We start from the raw sequence: 22,475 nt of genomic DNA, 5'->3' as shown, positions 1-22,475 counted from the left end.
CCTTAAAATTTTATCTGTAATACACGGTTCTTTATGGAAAGTTTTTCTCTTTTTCCCAATAAAAATCTGTTTTATTAACAGTGACCCGTAATGTTTGCCCCCCTGGACACAATAAACTCAGTTCTACATTCACACAATCCGTCCAGGGTCAGACGTCTGCACACTGTCACTAGCAGAGACTCTGTTAGCTCTGAGCATGCGCATTGTACTCCCTGCCAGACGCTCCGCTTAGTGACGTGTCGCACAACCCGGAAATCCGTGTTGGTTTTGCGTTCCAGGTGCGTTTCACGTCTTTCCCACAAGATATCATCAGTTTGCTGTATTGAAGGGCCATGACTGAGGTGGAGATGAATGGCGGCACCGCCTCCCTGTCCGCGTCCCCTCAGACCTCCAACCCCTTGTCTAGGAAACTCAACAAAATCCTGGAGACTCGGCTGGATAATGACAAGGTGAGGGGGAGAAAGGGGTGAACTCCAGTGTTTACATGTGACAGCTGGGGCCCCCAACATCTGTGCTGCGTGTGGCTGCTCGGGTGTGCTGGGACTTGTAGCCCCCATATGTAGTGGGACTTAGAGACCTGTCGGCAGGGGGCTCTACCATAGAAGAAGTGAAACCTGTGCCCCCGGGGGGAGCCTCTGTGATACCCCGGTGTGCCCCCCGCAGAGCATGCCAGTGTACCCATGTGCCAGGATACCTGGAGTGGAGCCCCGGGTCACCTGTGTGCCACTCTGTGCCCCCGGGGGGAGCCTCTGTGATACCCCGGTGTGCCCCCCACAGAGCATGCCAGTGTACCCATGTGCCAGGATACCTGGAGTGGAACCCCGAGGCGCCTGTGTGCCACACTCTGCTCCCATGGGTAGACTCTGAGCCTCTGTGCCCCCCGCAGAGCATGCCAGTGTACCCATGTGCCAGGATACCTGGAGTGGAGCCCCGGGGCGCCTGTGTGCCACTCTGTGCCCCCATGGGTAGACTCTGAGCCTCTGTGCCCCCCCCCCCCCGCAAAGCATGCCAGTGTACCCATGTGCCAGGATACCTGGAGTGGAGCCCCGGGGCGCCTGTGTGCCACTCTGTGCCCCCCTGAATAGACTTTGAGCCTCTGTGCCCCCTGCAGAGCATGCCAGTGTATCCATGTGCCAGGATACCTGGAGTGCAGCCCTGGGGCGCCTGTGTGCCACTCTGTGCCCCCGGGGGAGCCTCTGTAATACCCCGGTGTGCCCCGCGGAGAGCATGCCAGTGTACCCATGTGCCAGGATACCCGGAGTGGAGCCCCGGGGCACCTGTGTGCCACTCTGTGCAGCCGAGGAGAGCCTCTCTGATACCCCGGTGTGCCCCCCGCAGAGCATGCCATTGTACCCTTGTGCCAGGATACCTGGAGTGGAGCCCCGGGGCGCCTGTGTGCCACTCTGTGCCCCCATGGGTAGACTCTGAGCCTCTGTGCCCCCCCCCCGCAAAGCATGCCAGTGTACCCATGTGCCAGGATACCTGGAGTGGAGCCCCGGGGCACCTGTGTGCCATTCTGTGCCCCCAGGAGGAGCCTCTGTGATACACCGGTGTGCCGCCCGCAGAGCATGCCAGTGTACCCATGTGCCAGGATACCTGGAGTGCATCCCCGGGGCGCCTGTGTGCCACTCTGTGCCCCCTGAGTAGACTCTGAGCCTCTGTGCCCACCGCAGAGCATGCCAGTGTACCCATGTGCCAGGATACCTGGAGTGCAGCCCGGGGCGCCTGTGTGCCACTCTGTGCCCCCCTGAGTAGACTCTGAACTCTGAGCCTCTGTGCCCCCGCAGAGCATGCCAGTGTACCCATATGCCAGGATACCTGGAGTGCAGCTCCGGGGCGCCTGTGTGCCACTCTGTTCCCCTGGGGGGAGCCTCTGTAATACCCCGGTGCGCCCCGCGGAGAGCATGCCGGTGTGTACCCATGTGCCAGGATACCCGGAGTGGAGCCCCGGGGCACCTGTGTGCCACTCTGTTCCCCCGGGGGGAGCCTCTGTGATACCCCTGTGTGCCCCCCGCAGAGCATGCCAGTGTACCCATGTACCAGGATACGTGGAGTGCAGCCCCGGGGCGCCTGTGTGCCACTCTGTGCCCCCCTGAGTAGACTCTGAGCCTCTGTGCCCCCCGCAGAGCATGCCAGTTGCTTGGAGTGGAGACTGAGTGTAGTTGGTGTTACTGGTGACCTTTACACATGGCTGAAACCCCCCAGATCTCAGCCGCCTTTGCCAGGTCCTTCGTAGATCACTTTCATGCTTGTTGTGGGTTTCGTCATGAACTTCAGGAAGAACTTAAGAAATGGAACCCACAAATACAGTCTGCGGATGTTTATCCGAGAATCTGCAGCAAAATCCGGAATTAATGATTTTTGTTTTTTTTTTAGTCGGACCCTTACCGATCTGATATTGGTGGTCTGTCCTAATGATTGGCCATCAGTCTGAAAGTTTTTAAAAACCCCATTTACAGTTCTTTAATAGACTTCATATGCCTCTTCTTTGCAGGAAATGCTGGAAGCCCTGAAGTCTCTGTCCTCGTTCTTTACTGAAAACAGTTTGAGAAGCCGAAGAAACCTGCGAGGTGATATAGAGCGACGGAGCCTGTCCATAAATGAAGAATTTGTGGCTATATTTAAGAATGTTAAAGAGGTTGGTGATGTGTATTATTATGTGTATGTGTGTATATAATTATACTAGTTGGTTTTCTCTTGAAACACCTTGTCTGTTCACATCGATACTCATAGAATACAGCAGGATAGCATCCAGCAAAGACATAATCAGCTATTCAGCTGCTAATGAAATAGTTGTGATGATCTTTAATGGAGGGTATGCTGGGAGATCATGAGTGGGAGCCACGGTTTACAGCACATCTCTACCCTATCATGGACTGTACTCTAAATGACTCCTTAATAGTGATGAGCGAGTATACTCGTTGCTCGGATTTTCCAGAGCACGCTCGGGTGGTCTTCTGAGAATTTGTGACTGCTCGGAGATTTAGTTTTCTTCGCCTCAGCTGCGGATCAAAAGAAGTAGCATGTTACTTATTTTGTGCGGAACTGCAGCGTTTCTGAACCCTTCCATTATAGAAATCTGCAGCGGTAAAAAACACAGAAAATCAGCATCAATTCCGCAACAGAACCGCACAAAATCTGCAGCAAATCCACACAAATGTGTTTTCTGCCAGGAGATGCAGATTTTTTGCAGAAAATTCTGCACCCCAATCCGCAACGTGTGCACATAGCCTAAGATTGCATTGAAACCCTCACTTTACTCACGTGGCTATGCCCACTATGCATAAAGTGAACGCTTCATGTGCGGATGGTACCCAGGGTTTGGAGAAGAAGAGACCCCCCCCCCCCCAAAAAAAAAAAAAAAAAAAATAGAAATAAAAAAAAAATCTGTATTAAAAATACAAAAAATAAATCTTAAAATTTTCACACTGGCCCTGGTCCCTTTTTTTTTATATAGACTCTCTAAATTATTTTGGTTTCATGAAATCCACATGTACTGTAGCTGCAATGACCAGACTCTATTTCTATCCTTTGTATTAAAGTATTTATTTAGTGTGTGCAAAAACGTTGATCCTTGTTATCAGCTATGTATAGAGATGTCTAGAAGCCAGTGTGAAAACTGCAGGGTTACTAATTATTTTTCCTGTTACAGACAGCGATATGAAAAAAAAAATACATCCACAATTAAAAAAAGGTGACATGTATTTTTTTTTTTTTTTAACCTTGTTAAGAGACTGCTGGGGCCCCTGAAGAGGAGACAGAAGTAGTTAATCACCACTTTTGGCTTCTCTTTTCCACGCTACAGAGCATTCAAGCACCACTCCAACGTTCCTTTTATTTCAGCACTGGAGTGGTGCCACTGATGTAAGTTCCTGCCTCTAGTGTTACACCTACCTGCCGCCGTCTTCAGCTCTTCCCGGCGGTGCTCTGATGCTGATCTGTCATTTTGTGATCGCAACTTCTAACTGGGCGCAAGTCAGAGGTTTCAGTCTCAAGCTGTTATTGGCGGTGGCGGCTGGGTACTACACATCCGCCTATTATTCAAGTCAATAGGAGGCGGATGTGCAGTAATCTGCGGCGGCCCCTATCAGAAGATGGCCAGCTCCGCAAGTGAGCACTTCCGACTGGCGTCTGCCGCCCCTGACGCCAATAACAGCTTATCGGCGGACCCCGGCCAATCAGACATTGATTTCCTATTCTAAGGATACATCAGCAATCAAAAAGTAGTGGAAATCTTAATGTCTAATGTCCAGTCCTGCTATCAGCTGAGAATTGGTTACAGTTGTGTCCAATCTGAACCAGCTCCATTATGACGGCTGCACAGATCTCGTTGGATGTGTGCTGCTATGTGTCATTCTAGAGCAGGTTATATACGGTATATATCATATTATATAGAGCTCCGCGTTTCTCAACTTTTTCAAGCCAGGTATCTCCAGTGACAATAAGTTTCACCAGAGTACCCCTGGGGTAGCAAAATGCCTAATACTGTTAGGATCCTTTGTCACAGAATCTCTCGGACACCTGGACAGAACACTTACTGCCCCCATTGCAGGTCATTAGGACCCCTCTGTGTCTGCTGTGGGACAGATCTGGGGTCATGGTGGGTCAGAAGATAGGTACTCGGGTTTTCTTATTTGTATACTACATGCACCCAACTGACAGCATTTGCCATAATTCACAAATGATACATTTGCCCCCATGTATTCAGAGAAGAAACGCCAACCTGTAGGCCCACCTATTATCAGTATCCTTCAGAATCTTCAAAACTGAATAACTTATGACGACGACGGCGGCAGGAGTATGAAATATTGTACTATTTGTGACTTTAATTACGGTATATAATTTTAATTTTTTTTTAATAAGGAGCTTGAAAGTATAAATGAAGATGTTCAGGCGATGAGCAACTGCTGTGAGGACATGACCAGCCGTCTGAAGGTATCTCCCCTTGTGTGACTGTGGAGCTTTCTGTGTTCTCTATGTACATGAATTGTTAATTTTCACAAAGACTTAAAAGGAATGTATCACTTTTTTTAATTATATAAACTTTTAAATTTGATTTGATTTTAAAAATAAATGAAAGGGAACTTGTCACCAGGTTTTTCCCATATGAGATAAGGCCGGGACCTGTAAGCCCTCCTACATAGCATTCTGATATGCTGTATATATGCCAATAATCTGGTCTGCAAGACAAGAAAAAGACCTGCCGATGGCAGAACAAAGTACTGCAGTGCGCATGCGCAGGATTAGGCCAAAGAGCGCCGACGCATGCGCACTGCAATTTCACTCTGCCCTCGACAAAATGGCTTTGAACTGCAGTTGAAAGCCTTAGCCTCACAGTTTCTTTTACAGACACCCAGAAGGGAAAGGGAGAAGTGACATCAGATACAGGGTGGATCATTCTGATGGATTCCCTTTTTAAAGGGATCCTTTGAAAAATAAAACCAGCGTGACCATCAGGTGATCATGGCTAATAAATGGCCACCCATGTACTTCATAGATGCTCTAGGTCCATGAGAGCAGCTCTCTGTTTTGGAGGATAGAGGAGGGAGTGACATGTTAGCTAGTCTCGATATTGCTGGAGAATATGAGACAAGTGTGTGTGTATAGGGATGTATCTGTCACACCCATATCCCTTAATTTTAATAGTGGTCACAGTGTACAGAACTAACTAAGAATTGCAGTTTTTAAAGGGAACCTGTCGGGGCCATTTTACCAGTGAAACTAGTTATGTGGCTGTATCTGTCCAATTGCAACAATACAAATTATATCAGTTTTATAGTAATCTGATGTGTTGTTGCTGAGAAGCCGAGCTTTGAAGCCGTATGCATATTAGTCTGGAATCCATTGGGGGCGTGTCCATAAGAGTGCAATGACACGCCTCCAATAAACTTCCTGGAAAATTTGCATGTGGCTTCAAAGCTGGATTTCTCACCGCCAGCACATTGGATTACCGCAAAATAGATATCATTATTCTTGTTGCAATTGGAACTTTACAGCTGTACCACTATTTTCAGTAGTAATATCATCCAGATACATTCCCTTTAAGCAGCTCGTATAGCGTGTACCTGGTGATTACTGGGATTAATATCTAAAACAAACTTTGGACAGCTTTGAGCTAATTAGGAAGAAATTAATTTATCATTGTTCAGCAGAACAGGCTTATATCCATGTTTGTCATCACATGCTCTGATTTTATTACTCGGTAATTATTTTTGCTGTCAAGGCATCGGGCCAAGGATGGCGATCTGCCTTAGTCCTGAAAATCAAACAAAATGCGGGCCATGATGTGGGATCCGGAGTGGCTTGTGGAGACGTCCAAACAGATCCCTTTTTGTGCTGGACTTGGCAGCTGCGGAGCTATCATATTGTGTGTGGTAATGTGCTGGGCTCATATGATGCGATATGACACGCGCATTCATGGGCCAGGGTACCATTGTATTGTTGTGCTGAACACCAGCTTTCTGAATGGCCTCGCTGTAGACGAGCCTAGCGGGACTTGGAGGAAAACGTACGGCGGCTGCTTGGTGCTTTCTGTTTTGGCAAGTTCTCCAAGTGCTCTTAATTTCACAGGCAATTAATCCATAATTCTCTGGAATCTCATTTAGCATTGTGTACACTGACAAGCTCGCTTAGCTCTGCTAAAGTGTCCTTTATTAACAGCTACAGGAATAAACTACCTCTGCTTTAAATCTCCGGGTGACATGGGACGCAGGATTTTTCATTAATTTGTAGTGTTCAATGAAGGGGATCCCATCTGCTCCCGGCTTGTGAAAACAGACCAGAGATTTTGCTTTCTACTGTCTCAACTTTGAATACTTTTTCAATTAAAGCTGTGAAAAACCTGAGAATAGAGGAAGGAATCGATAATAAAGCACTACAGCCGTGGGTGAAAAGGTCTGTTGGTGTAGTGGGTGAAAAGGTCTGCTGGTGTAGAGCAGAGGTGTCAAACTGCATTCCTCGAGGGCTGCAACCAGGTCATGTTTTCAGGATTTCCTTGTATTGCACAGGTGATAATTTAATCACCTACACACATAATGATTGCAGCACCTTGTGCAATGCTAAGGAAATCTTGAAAACACGCATGGTTCGCGGTCCTTGAGGAATGCAGTTTGACACCCCTGGTGTAGAGGGCGAAAAGGTCTGCTGGTGTAGTGGGTGAAAAGGTCTGCTGGTGTAGTGGGCGAAAAGGTCCGCTGGTGTAGTGGGTGAAAAGGTCCGCTGGTGTAGTGGGCAGCCTGCCACATTTAAGGAGTCCAGTTTCTGGTTATTGACATCATATAGCCATTGTGACCCTGTCTACAGAAAGATATTAGTAGGGCCCTGACCAGGTAACCGTATGTACAGCTGCAGTGTTGCCCCCTAATAGTGGGTATAGGGAAACCTCAGCAGATGACCACACTGTTACTAAAAAATAAAGACAAAGACCTACACTGATATTACCACCATATGGTGACCATGTAGTAGTAGATACCAGTGCTACATAACAATTATGGATGGTGACTTACATTTCTTACCTTTCCATGCTGCACATCTCGTATCTTCACAGCATAGACAATTTCCTTCAGATGACCCCAGCATCTGAAACAACGGATACTGGAAGCCTGTGCTAGCATTTCTTCTGAGGTGTTGCTATCAGTGTGTCAGGAGTGGGAGAAGAGGGTTGCATTGACAATCCAACACAATGGGCAGCACTTTGATTATATAAGTGGTCATAAACTTGTAAATAATTTATGAAAGAATAAAGTTACATTAAAACCAAGCACACCATTGTTTTTCTTGTGAAATTCTCAATAAGTTTGATGTGTCACATGACCCTCTTCCCAAGGACAAAATAAAGTTGGATCCAAAATGGCCAACTTCAAAATGGCCGCCATGGTCACCACCCATCTTGAAAAGTTTTCCCCTCCCATATACTAATGTGCCACAAACAGGAAGTTGATATCACCAACCATTCCCATTTTATTTAGGTGTATCCATATAAATGGCCCACCCTGTATATTATTTTAAAATTCATGCCATTTGGGATTTTGTTGTCTAAAGTGTGTATCCAAAAAGTTTGTGTCCTTTCTATATTGTGATGTATCGACTTTGTCAACGGCTTGATCACCTTGAAGCTATAAATCCAGAAAAGGAGTGCAGTTGCCAGGACAATAAATCTTAGGTTGAGATAATACGAATTCAAATAACAAACAAAATGTGGTACGGACGATATGTCGCCAGACGACACAATTGGCAGATTGTCGACATGTTGTCCGTACCAAACTACATCATGAAAAAATGGATTTGATGAATTGGAAGATATTTCTCTGTTCCCACCAGGCCATGTATAGGATGGCAAGCGAAGGTGAACATTTTGAGCCCATTAGGCCTCCTTCCATTTGCAAAAAATATTCAGAATTAAACATGAAAAAATTGTCTTGAGTATTGAAGTACAAGTATAATATGTTTCATTTCAGAACTGTAACGATCAATGTGATATTGAATGGCCCTGGTGGCACGATGATGTGGAATAACCGAATACAAATTCAGTACATCGCATGAAAAAACATTCAAAATAATTTGAATATCTCTTGAAATTATCAAATACCTGCAGCACAGTTAACCTAGTACACGCCTGCGCAAGGCAAGATTGCATGTACTACGGAGGACAGAGAATGAACTTCAATCCAATATTGCAGCCAGCATGCAGCCAGCGGGTAAGGAAAGGGTGAATCAAACACCCCAAAACCCCGCGCCTATGGCTGAAAATTGTTCCCTCCAAATTCAGGTGACAGAGTCCCTTTAAGAATCACAGAGACTTGTTACAAATTCAAGGTATAGTCCATGCCTACTACTCATCCAGCCTCGTCAGATTGTCTAATGACAAGGTTGTGACGGCTTCAAACTGATCCCTACTAAGATTTTTTTTCGGTATAATTTTGTTTTTACATGGTCACATAAAGATTTTCTATCTAGTGTCTAGAAGAGGTCCAGGGCTGGTCCTGTGGACTGTAGAAGATAAAAAGTCGAACTTTACAAAGTACGATAAACACAATATCAGAATCAGACAAAGGAAATGCATTGTCAGTTATATTATACTAGATGGTAGCCGAATTCTAACGCATCGGGTATTCTAGAATATGTATGTAGTTTATTTATGAAGATTTTAGAATAATACATTGAATACACAGGATTTGGCCGGCCGCGACCAATTAGCGAAGCGTGGTTCAACTCCCCCGCCAATTCGTTGCTGGACTGCGCCTGTCGCTGATTGTTCGTGCCCGGCCACGTAGTATATAGCACAGCCACGTAGTATATAACAGCCCACGTAGTATATAACAGCCCACATAGTATATAGCAGAGCCCACGGAGTATATAGCACAGCCACATAGTATAGAGCACAGCCCACGGAGTGTATAACAGCCCACATAGTATATAACAGCCCACGCACGTAGTGTATAACACAGGCCACGTAGTGTATAACACAGGCCACGTAGTGTATAACACAGGCCACGTAGTGTATAACACAGGCCACGTAGTGTATAACACAGGCCACGTAGTGTATAGCACAGGCCACGTAGTATATTGCACAGCCCAAGTAGTACATTGCTCGGCCCACTTAGTATATAGCACAGCGCACTTAGTATATAGCACAGCCCACTTAGTATATAGCACAGCCCACTTAGTATATTGCACAGCCCGCGCAGTATATTGCACAGCCCGCGCAGTATATAGCACAGCCCGCGCAGTATATTGCACAGCCCGCGTAGTGTGTATATAGCAATGTGGGCATCATATCCCTGTTAAAAAAATAAATAAATAAAAAAAATTAAAATAAAAAAATAGTTATATACTCACCTTCCGGTGGCCTCCGGATCCAGGAAGCTTTAACTGACGCTCCTCGCGCGCTCCGATCTCAAGAGTGCATTGTGGTCTCGCGAGATGATGACGTAGCGGTCTCGCGAGACCGCTACATCATCATCTCGTGAGATCGCAATGCATGGACCGGTTACCGGAGCGTGGCGAGGAGCGGGAAAGGCCTGTCGTGGATCCGAGGGGCCGACGGAAGGTGAGTATATAACTATTTTTTTTATTATTTTTAACATTAGATCTTTTTACTATTGATGCTGCGTATGGATAACGCGGTCCATTAACGTTGTCATTAACCCTGTGTGAGCGCTGACTGGAGGGGGGTATGGAGCGGGCACGGACTGCGGGGAGGAAGGAGCGGCCATGTTGCCGCCAGACTGTGCCTGTCGCTGATTGGTCGTGGCAAAATGCCCACGACCAATCAGCGACTTGGATTTCCATGACAGACAGAGGCTGCGACCAATGAATATCTGTGACAGACAGACAGAAAGACAGACGGAAGTGACCCTTAGACAATTATATAGTAGATAATTGTTGCAATTGAACAATTTGTCACAGAATTCATTGGTACTAGATAAAAAAGTTACATTAGAACCTGTTATAAAAATGTCTTTTTACAGTCAACAGACACAGAAACTTGTTAACATCCTGAATAGTTCTGAACACATTGGAGTTCTCACTGGGGACAAAATGAAGTCCCCCCCTAGCCAGGACCCCAATGTGTATGTCAGAAAGAATAGTCGGTGATGAAATCAGGACACTGTTCAGATGCTCAGTTAGTGTGGGAACCTCCTTGTTTCTCCACGGATACCTCTTGTGGTTTCCTACGTTGAGATCGCTCGCTTCCCCTTCTCCTCTTGTGCTTTTTGTTAAACACTCTGAAACATTGGATTCTCTTGCAACGCTCGAGTAAGATGTATCTGAGCTGTAATCAGTGGAGCCTCGTTCCATGGATGAAACGGAGACCTGTTTAGTAGAAATGTTCCTATCCTGGTGTGAACGTGTCTTTGTGATCCAGTCCTGGTGTTAGCTATTTTCCGTGTATACACTTGGTTGTATTTATAATCCATCTAATTTTGTAGTTTTTTATATAGTATCCTCAAGCACAGTTAAATTGTGTTGCATCTTCTTATGTAAATTGTCGTATTCAGTTGTCTGCATATTTGTCAAGAGCGGAACGCACCTCTTCAATAAATAAATATATATATATATATATATATATATATATATATATATATTATTTTTTTTTTTTTCTTTTAAGTCCTCAAATTTTGGTTCCTCATGTTTTATGATGAAATCCATTAATTCCTGGCTACATTTTGTAAGGATAACATTCCAACAGCTCAAAAAATCGTCACAGAAAATGTAAGTAGGCACCTTTTTCAAACACAGACCTTGAGGTATCATTTTCCTCTCAAGATAGTCAGTTAGCGTCTTATGGTCCCACCAAGTGCGAACCTCTTGGCTCAAAAGTGTTTCCTATCGGGTGCAGTATTCAGCTGGCACTCGGCGATAATGAACAGAAGGGGAGAAATCCAGCATATGCATCCGTTAGTAGCAGAAGGAATTGATTATTTTTATTATTGGTCCATAAGAAAAAAAAACCTCACAAAGGGTGGCGACCCACCACCCTGAAACACGTTGGTTTTTAATGTTTTTTTTTATTTATTACAGTACTTTTTTTTTCTTGAATTTTTCCAGTTAAGTGTAGTATAGCTTCTGGTGGGCTGCTCTGAGTGCGGGATCCTGGGGCGACCGCACCCTTCCCCGGTATGTAACCCAATTATGTGGCGATTTAGCTTTATTTACGTGGACATCCCCATAAAGACTTGTCGTGCTCCTGTAATGTGTGTTACACGGGACCTGGGCAATGTTCTGTGAGTGATCAGTGAGCTCCAGCTGTGCGCTGCGTCTTACAAGGCCCGGGGAGCTTGTTTCTCTGATAACATTGCTTATGATTGGAATTTCGGAGCCGGTGAGAATAACATCTAAGCTAATGGGCGGCAGCAGATGTAATGGAAACATATGGTGACTGCCTCTTGGCACAGGAGATCCATCTGGTGTGTTCAGCAACTTCTGGTGGCTTTATTGCAGGTGAGATGTCACCTGGTTTTACAACCTTTACCTTCAATGGTCATTTTTCGTCTCACAGAACAGAACTGGACTCGGATAAAGGAGAGAATTTATATAGGCTGGAGGTTTGTACAACAGAACCTATAGCTCACTTTATTAATGTAGCACATCATTGATGTTCTGTGTCAAAAAATGAAATCTTCGTGAGCTACACTGTATTCCAGCTTTCTTTTTAGCATGGTGCCATGCACATTTTCCTCCAGCAGAAACAACCCTGGTGCGTCCAAAACTTGTGACCCCTGCGGATGTAATTCCAGGAAAGACTATGTCTGGAACCGGAGTTGGGGGTGTCAGCCGTGCCCATGGCTGGTGTGTATCTGGGCTGAGGAGCAGGGAAAGGAGTCAGGGAAGTGGGTACCAGGCACCATCCCTACCAACGTGTCATGGCCAGTATGGTATCCCACTATGTCCATGAGTTGCAAATGAGTGTCACAGATAACTTTTATTGGCCCAAAATGGGGATGGACGTAGCCAACTACTGAGTTAAGCAACCAGAGTGTGCTGAATATGTGGCGATGTGATTGATGCTCACTTTATAGCCTAACACAGAGGTGAAGGGCTTTATTGAGTGATGGACGATAAATTAACCCGAGCAGGCGCACTCCACGTCACGTGTTGAGAAAAAAAAACAGATAAAAAGCGGAGAAGTTGACTCAATCTTTGCATTATTGGGGCTACACTGAGCATGGAGAACAGAAAGAGAAGAGAATTTAGAGAACCCAAATTCTTCAAAAATATCAACAATCTCAAGGTTACACGTCCATCTCCAGAGATCTTGATGTTGCTTTGTCCACGATGTGCAACATAATCTCGTCCGCGAGAAGAAGTGTGATTGCAGTGGTGGACATTGCAGAGAGCGGCAGTGCTCATGCTTATGCTCCTCTTTGCATACGTATACTGCTGTGAGGGGTCTAGGTCCGTCATCCTTGTGAATGCTGAGAGTATCTGCTCAATGTATATAGTAAATTGTCTGCGATAAACTCTCAGGCTCCCCCTAGTGGTGGCATCCGGTAGCCTGATTTTTTTTTATTTTTTCATATAATGTCTCTATGGAGCACTGAATCAGAAAAATAAAATGCCAACTGTGGTTTAGGAGAAAAACTTGCTCACTGGATGTCATGGGATGGAAATGACATACAGAGATCAGCACTAAGGTACTGTTGAGGTTCTTGACATGTATCATTGGGAACATTGGGTTTTCATTGAAGTTTATATCAAGCTCCTTCTCATTTTTAAGGCAAGAATAACACAAGATGAGTATTTATTTCTGTTTTGTCTGATCAAAACGTAAAGTCCCGTGTTTGTGTGTGTGTGTGTGTGTGCGTTCGCGGTTGTGTTTGTGTGTGTGTGTTTCTGTGTGTGTGTGCAAGAGCAGTCAGCTTCTCCATCTGTCCGTGATGATGGTGAGCAGCACACAGATCTGCTCATAGATTTAGTATTGATTTCTTTTAATGGCAGGCTGAACCCAGTCTCAAAAAGCAGAGTACCAATAATAGGAATCTCAGTAGAATCAATCCTGCTAACCATCTATATGGTCACATAGGAAGCTGAATAAAATGTACCTTGATGTCTGTGATCTGATGTCTTAGTCCAGAGAAATCCACGTCTTTCTTCGTAAGTAAGGCTATGTTCACACTTTTTGGATTTTTGCTCCTTTTTTTTTTTTTTTTACTGCTTTTTTATGCAAATTTAAAAGCTGTGTTTTACTGCACCAGCAAAAGCTCAGAAATCTCTTAGCACAACTTTTTTTTTTCCTGACTGAATTGTGTTTTTGAAAACTGCAGCATATCTGACTTCTTTCACTTCTTTCAGTGTTTTTGCATTGTTTTTTTTTTTCACCCATAGAAAGCAGCAAGTGCAAAACACGGAGGCTTTTTTGGTGCAGAAAACTCAGGAAAAGGCTCTATCAGCATGCACAAGAGGCACATGAACTTTAAAAACACAGCAAAGCATGTTTTTATTTAAGCGGCTTCATTACTGCCAAGAGAGCAGGTTTTGCCCACAGAGCAAAGAAACACAGCCAAAATGCAGTGTGTGAACATAGCCTAAATGTGCTGTTAAGATTCGTGGGATGGACACTGATCTCTTCGAGAATTTGTCTACAGAACTTATTTTAATGAAAGGAAGCATTACCAGTGTGAGCCGTGTACTGACTAGCAAAAACTGGTGTTTGTCTCCTTACAAACTTATTTACAGCTGCAGCTCTCCTCTCACTGTGCTATTAGCCCTACTGTAACCTTCCTATACTGGTGTATAATGGTTATTGCAGCTCTTCTTATCAGCTGCACGGTTATTACCGCTGCACTTTAGTGTCTCGGTTATTCAGATTTCTTAGTGAGGTTTTTTTTTCTTTTGTTTTTTTTTTAGGCAGCAAAAGAACAAACCCAGGATCTGATTGTGAAGACGACGAAACTGCAAGCAGAAAAGTAAGTGTCACTCGGGTCTGCCTGCCGTCTGTGCAGTGTGGAGCACAGACCACACACCCCTCCAATATCATGTGTCAGATTGCGTGTTGTAACATGGCTCCTCTATCCTGCCCCTACTTGTATTTGTACCACCGTAAAAATGATCTGATGTGCCGGTCATGAGAAATCTAGAGTAAAAGCCATAATCAGTAAGTGCACTGTGGGCGTGTTCATGCACTGACTCCTCCTCCTAAGTGCATGGACACGCCCACAGTGCACTTGCAGCCTTGTTTGCAAAAGGCCTTCGTTTAGGCGTCTATACAGAAAACTAATTCCTTATATATAAACATCCTGACAGCTGATTATTGGATCTGGGCTCTTTCATAATGCACCATCTTTTGTATGATGGCCTCCTTGCTGCTTATTTACTTGTGTGGTGTATTCTGTGTTACACTTTCTTATATGCAAAGCCTACTGCTCATTCCTGTACATTGTGCCCACCTCGATGCTGCTTGTTCATGTGGGTGGGGCCCGCCTTGTTGCCGCTTGTCCCCATGGGTGGGGCCCGCCTCCTTGCCAAGTGGGGCTCGTCTTGTTGCCACTTGTTCCCGTGGGTGGGGCCCACCTCCTTGCCGCTTGTCCCCGAGGGTGGGGCCAGCCTTGTTGCTGGGTGGGGCACACCTCCTGCCTCTCATCTGCTAGTCCCCATGGATGAGTCCTGCCTTGTCGACCCAGATTCCCGTGGGTGAGGCCCACCTTGTTGCCGCTGGTCCCCGTGGGTGAGGCCCACCTTTTCGCCGCTGGTCCCCATGGGTGAGGCCTGCCTTGTTGCCGCTGGTCTCCGAGGGTGAGGCCTGCCTTGTTGCCGCTGGTCTCCGAGGGTGAGGCCTGCCTTGTTGCCGCTGGTCCCTGTGGGTGAGGCCCACCTTGTTGCCGCTGGTCCCTGTGGGTGAGGCCCACCTTGTCGCCGCTGATCCCTGTGGGTGAGGGCTGCCTTGTTGCCGCTGGTCCCTGTGGGTTAGGCCCGCCTTGTTGCCGCTGGTCCCCGTGGGTCAGGCTTGCCTTGTTGCCGCTGGTCCTCGTGGGTCAGCCCACCTTGTTGCCGCTGGTCCCCGTGGGTGAGGCCCGCTTTGTCGCCGCTGGTCCCCGTTGGTGAGGCCCACCTTGTTGCCGCTGGTCCCCGTGGGTGAGGCCCGCCTTGTTGCCGCTGGTCCTCGTGGGTGAGGCCCACCTTGTTGCCGCAGGCCCATGGGTTAGGCCCGCCTTGTCGCCGCTGGTCCCCTTGGTCGAAGCCTGCCTTGTTACCGCTGGTCCCCGTGGGTTAGGCCCGCCTTGTTGCTGTTGGTCCCTGTGATGAGTCCCGCCTCGTTGCTGCTGCTCGTTCTTGCACTGTCCATTAATTATTATTTTTTGTTTGTGCAGTCTTTCTGTTCCATGCTGCAGTTTGTGTAAATCGCCTCTTATGTAATGTGCACAGTGCGGCTTCTTCATCCTGGGCATACGACAGCATATCCATAACTGAGATTTAACGCCAGGCGGCCGGCTGCTATCTGCTCTGTGATGAAGTTTTCCTTTTAGTGGCCATCTTAACTGCATTGTAGATTGTGCAAAGTAAAGATTTCCTTCCTGACCGTCCATAATGCCGACGTTCTATTCTTTACATGTAATAAAGCACTGGTGGGTGTATGGGGGAGGGGAGCAGCTCCGTCACCAGTCTCTGTAATGGTGGCCAGCTTGGTGCTGCTTGTTATTTAGGAACTTCACCTTTTGGGAAATGAAGAATCGATCAGAGCGTCATCCTTATGTCCTAATTCCAGTAGATGAGTAGGTGTGCGGCCGCCCGCGGTGATCTACGGGCTCCGCTCTTCTTACATCATAGTGGACACGGCTCCATTTTTCTTGTGCATCACTGCACTGTTCCCTTGAGTATTTTATCTTAGCATATGGGTCTTTTTTTATTTAGTGGTAATATTTCTGGAGTTTATGAAGACGGCAGTGTGCACAGGATTCTTTGGAGGGGGTAAAGGGGTTAATTCTGCTGCTGCTTCTGCTATGTGCTACATAGAAAGAAGGGCAGGAATCCATCTCTATGAGCCCTGCATGGGAGACAGTATAGCAGCTGGTCTCCTCCCAACAACTCAGATGCAACTGAAAACTGAACACGGCCAGAAAAGGAGAAAACTGATGAAAAATGCAGGATACCAGTCATATAATGGCCAGAAAGAATGTTATTCCTAATAATAAAAAAAAAAGGACCCTTTGAATACATTCCCCTTGAACGCCATTGCAAAATCTGTATATAGTGTCTTTTGAGGGGGCTTTCTTGGAACTTTTTTGTACTGAACAGTGTATTCGTCTATTATATCCTATGGATACATTCTGCGCAAATACCCAGCTATTAGTGTTAAAGCCTTCAGCTGCTTTGATGCAGAACATTCAGCAGTGTGTTCTGTATTGAGGGGTTTTGGGGGTATAAAACTCTGCTGACAAAGATCTATAATACAATACAGAATGTCTAAAGACCACAAGTCCACACTTAAGCATTTTAGAACAGTTTCTAGAGTAAACTGAGCCATAAAAAACATAAAATTTATGCACAACATAAAAAGATCAAAAATGCAGATTTATTTATTTTTATTATTTTTTTCAGAGAAGCCGGCTTCTTTCTCCTCCTGGACTGATCTTTCTCTCTCCATGTATTGGTAAAATCAGTTGGTGTTTTCCAATTCTATGGAGAGGGGACGAGCTAGAGGCAGACAGGGATTTTCCACTACTAGTTCCATAAAACCTCATGTGCACCAACTGTGATCCTCTCTCAGGAAAGTTTGTATTCACTGAGGACAGAGTTTCCCCAGTGAATTGAAAATGGTTGATCAGTCCAGGAGGAGAAAGAAGAAGATTTCACCAATAAGATATTTTACCATTTTTATGTGTACTATTGATTAACAAAAAAAATTAAACAAGGGGTTAATCTTTAATGGGGTTGTCCACTACTAGGACAACTCCTTCTTGATCTAAAAAAGTACACACTCCCCTCCCGTGCCGGCATGTAGTGGACAACCACTCTAAGTAAAAAAAAAAAAAAGAAACGGCAGAAATTCTGTTGCCAATCTATACCTCCTCACGGTGCAGATTTTATTTTCAGATGTTAGTACATTTTAAACAATTTGCAAAATTATTAACAGCCATGGACTTTTTAATACATTTTCTCGCTGGTCTTGATGAGGCGGGCATGGTTGATTCAGATGCTCCCTATTCACAAAGAGCTACATATTCGTCTGCCATGCCAAAAATATTACTCCAGCCATCCACCGCTTGCAGTCTATGACAGTAATTGAATGTTTTTTGCTTTTTTAACTGTGCCTTTGATTATCCATCCCTCCAAATTTCGGCTTCTTCTCAGATGAAAAAAAAAACAAACAAACAAAAAAAACACACAACGGCACATTCCCTGTGGGGAAAACTACTAAATATTCATCATAGCGCAGAACTTAAAATATTTAGAAATTAGTTGCTAATTAGCAGAACCGTAAAAAAAGGCATGCAAGCAGTAAGAAATGTGGTAGAAGAAAAAGCTTCAAAATCAAAGGTTTTTTTTTGTTATTTTTAGCTAAATGTAAAAGAGCCTAAATAATGACTTCATAAAAAAATTCAAATTGAAAACTATTTGTTTTTAGAAAAAAAAAATACATAAAAAATCTACCTTTATAAGTCTAAGTCTAACAGAGGTTAAAGGGAACCTGTCACCCCCAAAATCGAAGATAAGCTAAGCCCACCGGCATCAGGGGCTTATCTACAGCATTCTGTAATGCTGTAGATATGCCCCCGATGTATCCTGAAAGATGAGAAAAAGAGGTTAGATTATACTCACCCGGGGGCGGTCCCGGTCAGGTCCAATGGGCGTCGCGGTCCGGTCCGGGGCCTCCCATCTTCTTACGATGACGTCCTCTTCTTGTCTTCACGCTGCAGCTCTGGCGCAGGTGTACTGATTTGCCCTGTTGAGGGCAGAGCAAAGTACTGCAGTGCGCAGGTGCTGGGCCTCTCTGACCGTTCCCGGCGCCCGCGCACTGCAGCACTTTGCTCTGCCCTCAACAGGGCAGACAAAGTACGCCTGCGCCGGAGCCGCAGCGTGAAGACAAGAAGAGGACATCATCGTAAGAAGATGGGAGGACCCAGACCGGACCGCGACGCCCATCGGACCAGAACCGGACGGGGACCGCCTCTGGGGGTGTAATAATCTAGCCTCTTTATCTCATCTGTTAGGATACATTGGGGGCTTATCTACAGCATTCCAGAATGCTATAGATAAGCTCCTGATGCTGGTGGGCTTAGCTCACCTTTGATTTTGGGGGTGACAGGTTCCCATTAAAAAGCATAAAAAATATAATTAGAAATAAAAGATTAAATGGACAATCCACAAATTCGCTTTTACGTAGTATATTGCTCAGCCACATAGTATATTTCCTAGTGACGTAGTATATTGCGCAGCCACGTAGTATATTGCCCAGTCACGTAGTATATTGCCCAGTCACGTAGTATATTGCCCAGCGACGTAGTATATTGCCCAGCCACGTAGTATATTGCACAGCGACGTAGTATATTGCACAGCGACGTAGTATATTGCCCAGCCACGTAGTATATTGCCCAGCCACGTAGTATATTGCCCAGCCACGTAGTATATTGCACAGCGACGTAGTATACAGCACAGAGCCACGTAGTATATTGCCCAGTCACGTAGTATATGGCACAGCTACGTAGTATATTGCCCAGCCAGGTTTGTCACAGGTTAAAAAATAAACATATACTCACCTTTCCGAGGGTCCCTTATAGTCCACGGCAGCTTCCGGTCCCAGGGTTGGTATGAGCGCAGGACCTGTGATGACGCGCGGTCACATGACCGTGATGTCATGGCAGGTCCTTCTCCCATACCATCTTTGCCACCGGAACCTGCAACGGAAGATGGCGGCCGGCGCGAACGACTACGGAGGGTGAGTATAGCAGGTTTTTTTTTTTTAAATTATTTTTAACATTACATTTTTTACTATTGATGCCGCATAGGCAGCGTCAATAGTAAAAAGTTGGGGACACACAGGGTTAATAGCGGCGGTAACGGAGTGCGTTACCCGCGGCATAACGCGGTCCGTTACCGCCGGCATTAACCCTGTGTTAGCGGTGACCGGAGGGGAGTATGCGGGCGACAGGCACTGACTGTGGGGAGTAAGGAGCTGCCATTTTCTTCCGGACTGTGCCCGTCGCTAATTGGTTGCGGCAGCTGGCATGACCAATCAGCGAATGAATAACCGTGACCGAAGGACAGACAGACAGACAGACGGAAGTGACCCTTAGACAATTATATAGTAGATGTTCCTGTGCTGAGATAATCTTATAAATGTTCCCCTGCTGTGTAATGGCCGTGTCTGACCGTACAGGAACATCGTCTGATCATACCTCAGCTCCTGGGCAGTGGGAGAGGGTGTACAGACATTACCGCAGGGGATCGCAGCTGATTCTTTCTTTGAAGTAATACAGTTTTTAAGAACAGGAACTGAAATATTTTACCTATAAAAACAATGAGTGGTGATCCCGTGCTGTCCTGTCTGTCTGCGTCCTCCCCTGCCCAGGAGCTGGGTTATGATCAGACCATGTTCCTGCACGTCAGACACAGCCATTACACAGTACACAGCAGGGGCACATTTATAAGATTCTCTCCGCAAAGGAACATTTTTTTAAAAACACATGCAATTGTGGAAATTATTATTATTCCAAGGTAAGTTGATTAAAATTAATTTTTGTTCTACTGGATTGACATGGCATAAATCTCAGTGGTGCTTATGAAATACTACAGTTTCCTTTTAGCTCTAGCTGTAGTGTTTAGGGTTGAGCGACCTTGACTTTTTTAGGGTCGAGCCGGGTTTCGCGAAACCCGACTATCTCAAAAGTCGAGTCGAGTGAAATCGGCCGATTATGGCGAAAAGTCGAGGATCGACCGAAACACGAAACCCAATGCAAATCCAATGGGAATTTTTTTTTTTTTTCTTCTCTCTCTCTCTCTCTACTGAACTGAAAAGCTGGTGTTACACAGTGCAAATCGCTACAGCGCACAAGCGACAACATGGCGATAGGCGTCCACGCCCCTAAGACCTATGTCATCACTCTGCCCACGCCCCTTCATTGGCTGAAAAAAATGGCGCCAAGCACGTCATACGAAACGCGACTTTGGCGCGAAAGTCGCGTACCGCATGGCCGACCCCACACAGGGGTCGGGTTGGGTTTCATGAAACCCGACTTTGCCAAAAGTCGGCGACTTTTGAAAATGAACGATCCGTTTCGCTCAACCCTAGTAGTGTTATATGTCTTGCTGGCCACCTTTCCCAATGTCAAAGTTATGTGACAAAATAGGACCGCCCCCTTGACTCCTAAGCATAGAAAGAGCAGGGATTTTCAAAATACAAGTTATATTGAAACATTTTTCCTAAATCTATTTACCAATCTGCAGAACTCATGCTGCCCTGCAATTTTCAACGTTCCATAATGAAGCCTGTGCGGCCAGCTGCCTGTTCCTAGCAGCACAAGGCGTGATCCTGTCCTAGAGATGGGTGAGAGGTGGAAGCCATCATTGTGTAACCGTTATAGGATATCCTGTTGATATGTCTATAAAAAAGGACCAGGACAAAACTGGCCGGTTTTTACTTGTATCCTATTGCTGCTGGATCCCCCCAGTTCCCGTTTTTTCCCTTTTTTTTGTTTTTATAAACTCGCCACTTGGTTCCAGAAATATGGGCCATTTTAGTTTGTGCTCATTTTTATGGTCTTTATCAATCAGATGTTGCTCACAGGGTAATTATGCAGAGCAGCCTAAAGACAAGTCATCCCCTGGAGCTTTTTTCGTTTTTCGCTCCCCTCCTGCCCAGAGCCATAACTTTTTTTTTTTTTAAGTTTCCCATCAATATGGTCATGTGAGGGCTTATTTTTTGCGGGACGAGTTGTCCTTTTGAACGACACCATTGGTTTTACCATCTCGTGTACTAGAAAACGGGAAAAAAAATTCCAAGTGCCGTGAAATTGCAAAAAAAGTGCAATCCTACACTTGTTTTTTGTTTGGCTTTTTTGCCAGGTTCACTAAATGCTAAAACTGACCTGCCATTATGATTCTCCAGGTCATTACAAGTTCATAGACACCAAACATGTCTAGGTTATTTGTTATGTAAGTGGTGAAAAAAAATTCAAAACTTTGCTAAACAATTAAAATTAAAAAGGAAATAAATTGTGCAATATTCCGATACCCGTAGCGTCGTCATTTTTCGTGATCTGGGGTTGCATGAGGGCTTATTTTTTGCACACCGAGCTGATGTTTTAATGATACCATTTTGGTGCAGATACGTTATTTTTGATTGCCCATTATTGCATTTTAATTCAATGTCGTGGCAACCAAAAAAAGTAATTCTGGCGTTTGGAATTTTTTTCTCACTACGCCGTATAGTGATCAGGTTAATTCTTTTTTTTATTGATTGGGCAATTCTAAACGCGGCGATACCAAATATGTGTAGTTTTGATTTTTTTTTTTTGAATGGGGTGTGATTTGAACTTAATTTTTTTTTTCATATTTTTTAAAACCTTTTTTTTTTTAATTAACTTTTGCCATGCTTCAATAGCCTCCATGGGAGGCTAGAAATTGGCATAGCCTGATCGGCTCTGCTACATACGAGCAATGCTCAGATCGCCCCTATGTAGTAGAATTGCTGCATTGCTATGAGTGCCGACCACAGACTGCAATCTGGCATCAACAACCATAGAGGTCTTCAGGACACCTCTGGTTGTTATGCCAACGCACCGAGGACCCCCAATCATGTGACAGGGGTCACCAGTTAGCACATTTCCGGCTGGATGGCCGGAAGCGCTTGTTAAATTCCCCTGTCAGCGTTTGACGGGCATTTAACTAGTTAATAGCAGCGGGTGGATCGCGATTCCACCCGCCGCTAGTGCGGGCACGTGTCAGCTGTACAAAACAGCTGACCTGTCCCGGCTTTGATGCGGGCTCACTGCCTGAGCCCGCATCAAAGCAGGGGATCTGCCATTTTACATACTATT

General features: G+C 45.4%; 1 protein-coding gene across 1 annotated transcript in view; it reads left to right on the top strand.

Annotated features, from left to right (window-relative positions):
* Positions 1–261: 261 nt before the first annotated feature.
* The window catches only part of COG6 (component of oligomeric golgi complex 6), a 181,314-nt gene continuing 159,100 nt past the window's right edge, over positions 262–22,475 (top strand). The window contains exons 1-4 of the mRNA XM_069758914.1: positions 262–449; positions 2,495–2,638; positions 4,864–4,935; positions 14,350–14,408. Of these exons, the coding sequence (XP_069615015.1) occupies positions 333–449; positions 2,495–2,638; positions 4,864–4,935; positions 14,350–14,408 (392 nt within the window). The 5' untranslated portion in view covers positions 262–332. The remainder of the gene's footprint in view (positions 450–2,494; positions 2,639–4,863; positions 4,936–14,349; positions 14,409–22,475) is intronic.

This window comes from Ranitomeya imitator, chromosome 3 (genome assembly GCF_032444005.1).
Source record: "Ranitomeya imitator isolate aRanImi1 chromosome 3, aRanImi1.pri, whole genome shotgun sequence".
NCBI classification, from domain to species: Eukaryota; Metazoa; Chordata; class Amphibia; order Anura; family Dendrobatidae; genus Ranitomeya; species Ranitomeya imitator.
This window is presented reverse-complemented; position numbering and strand designations above follow the sequence as displayed.